Source organism: Babylonia areolata, chromosome 4 (genome assembly GCF_041734735.1).
Source record: "Babylonia areolata isolate BAREFJ2019XMU chromosome 4, ASM4173473v1, whole genome shotgun sequence".
NCBI lineage: Eukaryota > Metazoa > Mollusca > Gastropoda > Neogastropoda > Buccinidae > Babylonia > Babylonia areolata.
This window is the reverse complement of record NC_134879.1, coordinates 51,743,539-51,748,538: the sequence shown is the minus strand read 5'-3', so window position 1 is coordinate 51,748,538 and position 5,000 is coordinate 51,743,539. Positions and strand designations below refer to the sequence as shown.

Here is a 5,000-nt window from a genome sequence, read left to right as displayed (position 1 = left end):
ATTCATCATCATATTCAATCAGCTCTCGCCTGGTGGCGAAGTTTCCATGTGAACACCATGTAAACAACCGGCAAGAACCCCCCACCCCTGCCCCCTCCACCTCCACTCGCTCCCCCCTGCCCCCCTCCACCTCCCCTGGCTCCCCCCTTCCCCCCTCCACCTCCCCTCGCTCCCCCTGCCCCCTCCACCTCCCCTCGCTCCCCCGCCCCCTCCACCTCCCCCTCGCTCCCCCCTTCCCCCCTCCACCTCCCCTCGCTCCCCCCTTCCCCCTCCACCTCCCCTCGCTCCCCTCCACCTCCCCTCGCTCCCCCCTGCCCCCTCCACCTCCCCTCGCTCCCCTCCATCTCCCCTCGCTCCCCCCTTCCCCCTCCATCTCCCCTCGCTCCCCCCTTCCCCCTCCATCTCCCCTCCTCGCTCCCCCCTTCCCCCTCCACCTCCCCTCGCTCCCCCCTTCCCCCTCCACCTCCCCTCGCTCCCCTCCACCTCCCCTCGCTCCCCTCTGCCCCCTCCATCTCCCCTCGCTCCCCTCCACCTCCCCTCGCTCCCCCCTGCCCCCTCCACCTCCCCTCGCTCCCCTCCATCTCCCCTCGCTCCCCCCTTCCCCCTCCATCTCCCCTCGCTCCCCCCTTCCCCCTCCATCTCCCCTCGCTCCCCCCTTCCCCCTCCACCTCCCCTCGCTCCCCTCCACCTCCCCTCGCTCCCCTCTGCCCCATCCACCTCCCCTCGCTCCCCCCCTGCCCCCCTCCACCTCCCCTCGCTCCTCCCCCCTGCCCCCCTCCACCTCCCCTGGCTCCCCCCTACCCCCTCCACCTCCCCTCGCTCCTCCCCCTTCCCCCCTCCACCTCCCCTGGCTCCCCCCTGCCCCCTCCATCTCCCCTCGCTCCCCCCTGCCCCCCTCCACCTCCCCTGGCTCCCCCTGCCCCCTCCACCTCCCCTCGCTCCCCTCCACCTCCCCTCGCTCCCCCCCTGCCCCCTCCACCTCCACTGGCTCCCCTCCACCTCCCCTCGCTCCCCCCTGCCCCCTCCACCTCCACTGGCTCCCCCCGCCCCCTCCACCTCCCCTCGCTCCCCCCCTGCCCCCATCCACCTCCCCACGCTCCCCCTCCCCCCTGCCCCCTCCACCTCCCCTGGCTCCCCCTCCCCCCTGCTCCCTCTACCTCTCCTGGCTCCCCCCTGCCCCCTTCACCTCCCCTCGCTCCCCCCTGCCCCCTCCACCTCCCCTGGCTCCCCCCTGCCCCATCCACCTCACCTGGCTCCCCCCTGCCCCATCCACCTCACCTGGCTCCCCCTCCCCCCTGCCCCCTCCACCTCCCCTCGCTCCCCCCTGCCCCCTCCACCTCCCCTGGCTACCCCCTGCCCCCTCCACCTCCCCTCACTCCTCCCCCCTGCCCCCTCCACCTCCCCTCGCTCCCCCCTGCCCCCTCCACCTCCCCTCGCTCCCCCCTGCCCCCTCCACCTCCCCTCGCTCCCCCCCTGCCCCCTCCACCTCCGTCCCTGCTTTTCACCTCCGGCAAAGCTGTCATCGACACATCGTGGTGAGGTGTGGTGTGGTGTGTGTGGTGTGGTGTGGTGTGGTGTGGTGTGTGGTGTGGTGTGGTGTTGTGTTGTGTGGTGGTGTTGTGTTGTGTGGTGTGGTGTGGTGTTGTGTTGTGTGGTGTGTGGTGTGGTGTGGTGTTGTGGTGGTGTGGTGTGGTGTGGTGTGTGGTGTGGTGTGGTGTGGTGTTGTGAGGTGTTGTGTTGTGTTGTGTGGTGTTGTGTTGTGTTGTCGGCTTATATCACAGATTGACATAAGTTTTACATTTGGGCCAACAGCAAAGTGAGAGCTGTATTATCAATGGTTTCTCCAGTCAATGGGAAATCATTTACAGCTTAGTCTTTTGTGAAGGACTGTGACTCTCAAACTAGGAGGCAAAATTGCACTGGTTCTTAGTGCTGCAGCCTTGTGGGCTAGTTGGCCTTTTGGAACCATCCCAACGCCGACTGTCCTAAAACCCTCTTGGCCAAGAGAGTGGGGATGTAACTTGGGCAAGACACTCTCCACTATAATCAATCTGCCTGCGTGGAGCTGAGCTGACTGACTGAGATGCTGCCTTGAGGAGCTCATCATTCGCTTCCTGTGTCATGACACGCAGACACATAGACAGACAGACGGACAGAAAGACAGACAGACACACACGCAGCAAACACATAGTCACAGACACATACACGCATGCACACATGCTCACACATAAGCACACACAGACACACACACACACATACACACACGCGCGCGCGCGCGCGCAAAAGAGAAAATAAACAACATAACAAAGAGAGAAAGAAAACAAGTCACACACATACAGACTGAGTCATACACAGATAGACACACACACACACACACACACACACATACACACACACATATACACACACACACACACACACACACACACACACACACACACACACACACACACACACACACGAAAGAATATGACAAAAAAAGAGCAAGAGAGATGGACAGACAGACAGACACGTGGCCACACACGCGGACACGTTCCTCTGCCTCCTACCGCCCCCCCCCCCCCTTCATCCCCAACGCCCCCATCCCCTCACTCCCCACCAACACCCCCCCACCACCACCACCACCACCATCACCACCCCTCCACCACCGCCCACACACCACCAACCCCCCCCCCCCCCGCCCCCCCCGGGCCCCCCTTCGATTCCAAATCACCAATCTAAAATCAACGGGCACGGACAAAAAAAAGCCAATGCACTCCACACTCCACACACAGCCTCACGATCATGAAGGCTTAGTCATAGTCAGCTATACGTTCAGCGCTTGTGTCCACAAAGCGAAAAGGGCAACACTTCTCCCATTGTCAGCACTTCAGATTGGTCAGCCCAGCAGAAAAGCTAAAAAGGTGGCCTGAGGAGGGACAAATTGTGCCTGCGGAAACGCTCAATGAAACGAGGGCAAGCTTTTGCTTCTAGAAGTTTTCAGCGCCCTATTTCATTCTCCTTCTTCTTTGTAGAAGTAGAAGTAGTAGTAGTAGTGGTATTGTTAATGTTATTGTTGTTGTTGTTGTTGTTAGAGATACGGCACAGAAGAAGAAGAAGAAGAGAGAGAGGAGGGGGGGGGGAAGGATGTGGGAGGGGGGGGGGGGCGGTGGCGTGGGGGTGGAGTTCAACCATCAGCTTGAAGTTTTAGTGCTTGTTGAAATTTGAAGAAGGTGCGTGATAGCTTGCGTGCCTGGTATGCTGCTGCGTCAGTGTCACGTCATTACAGCGTACATGACTAGTGTGACGTCACTGCAAAGTACATGAACATTATGACGTAATACATTACAGGGAGCACGAACAGTGTCAACATCATCGCAGGAACCATGAACAGTGTGACGTCATTACAGGGCACATGTCAGTATCACGTCAGCACAGATAGTTAGGAACAGTGTGACGTGATCATATGGTACATAAACAGTGTCACATCATGACAGGGTACATGAGCAGTGTGGCGTAATCATGTTACATGAACAGTGTGTCGTAATTACAAGGTGCATGAGCATTGGGACGTCGTTACAGGGTACGTAGCAACATGACGTCATTACATGGTTCGCAAGCGGTGTGACGCCATTACAGATACAAGTGAACGTGACGTCACCAAAAGCGCCTGATCAACGTGACGTCATCACAGGTACACAGGTGACTGTGACGCCACCAAAGGTACAACGAACAGCTTGGCGTCATTACAGGTACATGTGAATATGACGTCACCAAACGTAGAACGAACAGCGTGACGTCATTACAGGCTCAGGTGAACGTGACGTCACCAAACGTACAATGAACAGGGTGACATCATCACTCGGTACACACACACACACACACACACACACACACACACTGACACACACACACACACACACACACACACACACACACACCACACACACACACATACACACACACACACCACATACACACACACACACACACACACACACACAACATACACACACACACACACACACACACCACACACCACACACACACACACACACACACACACACACACACCACACACACACACACACACACACACACACACACACCACACCACACACACACACCACACACACACACACACACCACATACACACACACACACACACCACATACACACACACACACACACACACACACACACACACACACACACACGACACACACACACACACACACACACACACACACACCACACACACACACACACACACACACACACACACACACCACACCACACACACACACACACACACACACACACACACACCACCCACCTGCCTGTCGTGCTGCAGCAGCAGGGCCACCCCAGGATCGTTGCCGGCCAGGATGGCGCTGTGCAGCGGCGAGCGGCCCCCGTTGTCGCCGCTGCTGACGTCGGCGCCCATGGACAGGAGGAGGGCCGTCAGCTGCACCTTGTGCCGGGAGCTGACGGCCCAGTGCAGGGCGCTACGGCCCGCCGCGTCCCGACGGTTCAAGTTCGCCCCGTACTTCACCAGAAGCTGGCACGTCTCCAGCACTCCCCCGCTACCTCCTCCTCCTCCCCCTCCTCCTCCTCCTCCAAGGTCCTCCCCGGGGGGCTGGAGCGTGGTGGTGCTGGTGGCGGAGGAGGGGGGAGTGGCGCGGGCGCACACGATGAGCGCCGTGGCCTGCTTGTCAGGGTCCACCAGTGACGTCACCAGCTCCTCGGCCCGCGCGGGGCCGGCTTCCTTGAGGAGCACGGCCAGGCCCTGCCAGTTGTAGGACCTGACGCACTCCGCGAACCGAGCCTGCTGCTGCTGATCCTCCTTCTCGTTGTCAGCCGTCGTCGGCATGATCTTTTTTTTGGGAGGGGTGGGGTTGTGGGTTTGGGGGCCGGGGGGCTCTGATCGATTGATTGATTTCTGGATCTGGATCTTTGGATAAATACGTTACTGAAGCCAAGGGTTGACTAGAAAGAACTGCAACGGCTCTCTTGGATG

The 5,000-nt window shown here is 59.6% G+C and overlaps 1 protein-coding gene across 1 annotated transcript in view; it reads right to left on the bottom strand.

Annotated features, from left to right (window-relative positions):
• Nucleotides 1-5,000, bottom strand: part of LOC143281484 (uncharacterized) — a 70,956-nt gene that overhangs the window by 64,459 nt on the left and 1,497 nt on the right. Inside the window, exon 1 of the mRNA XM_076586694.1 lies at nt 4,317-5,000. This exon is cut by the window's right edge and continues 1,497 nt beyond it. Coding sequence (XP_076442809.1) covers nt 4,317-4,853 — 537 coding nt within the window. The 5' untranslated portion in view covers nt 4,854-5,000. The remainder of the gene's footprint in view (nt 1-4,316) is intronic.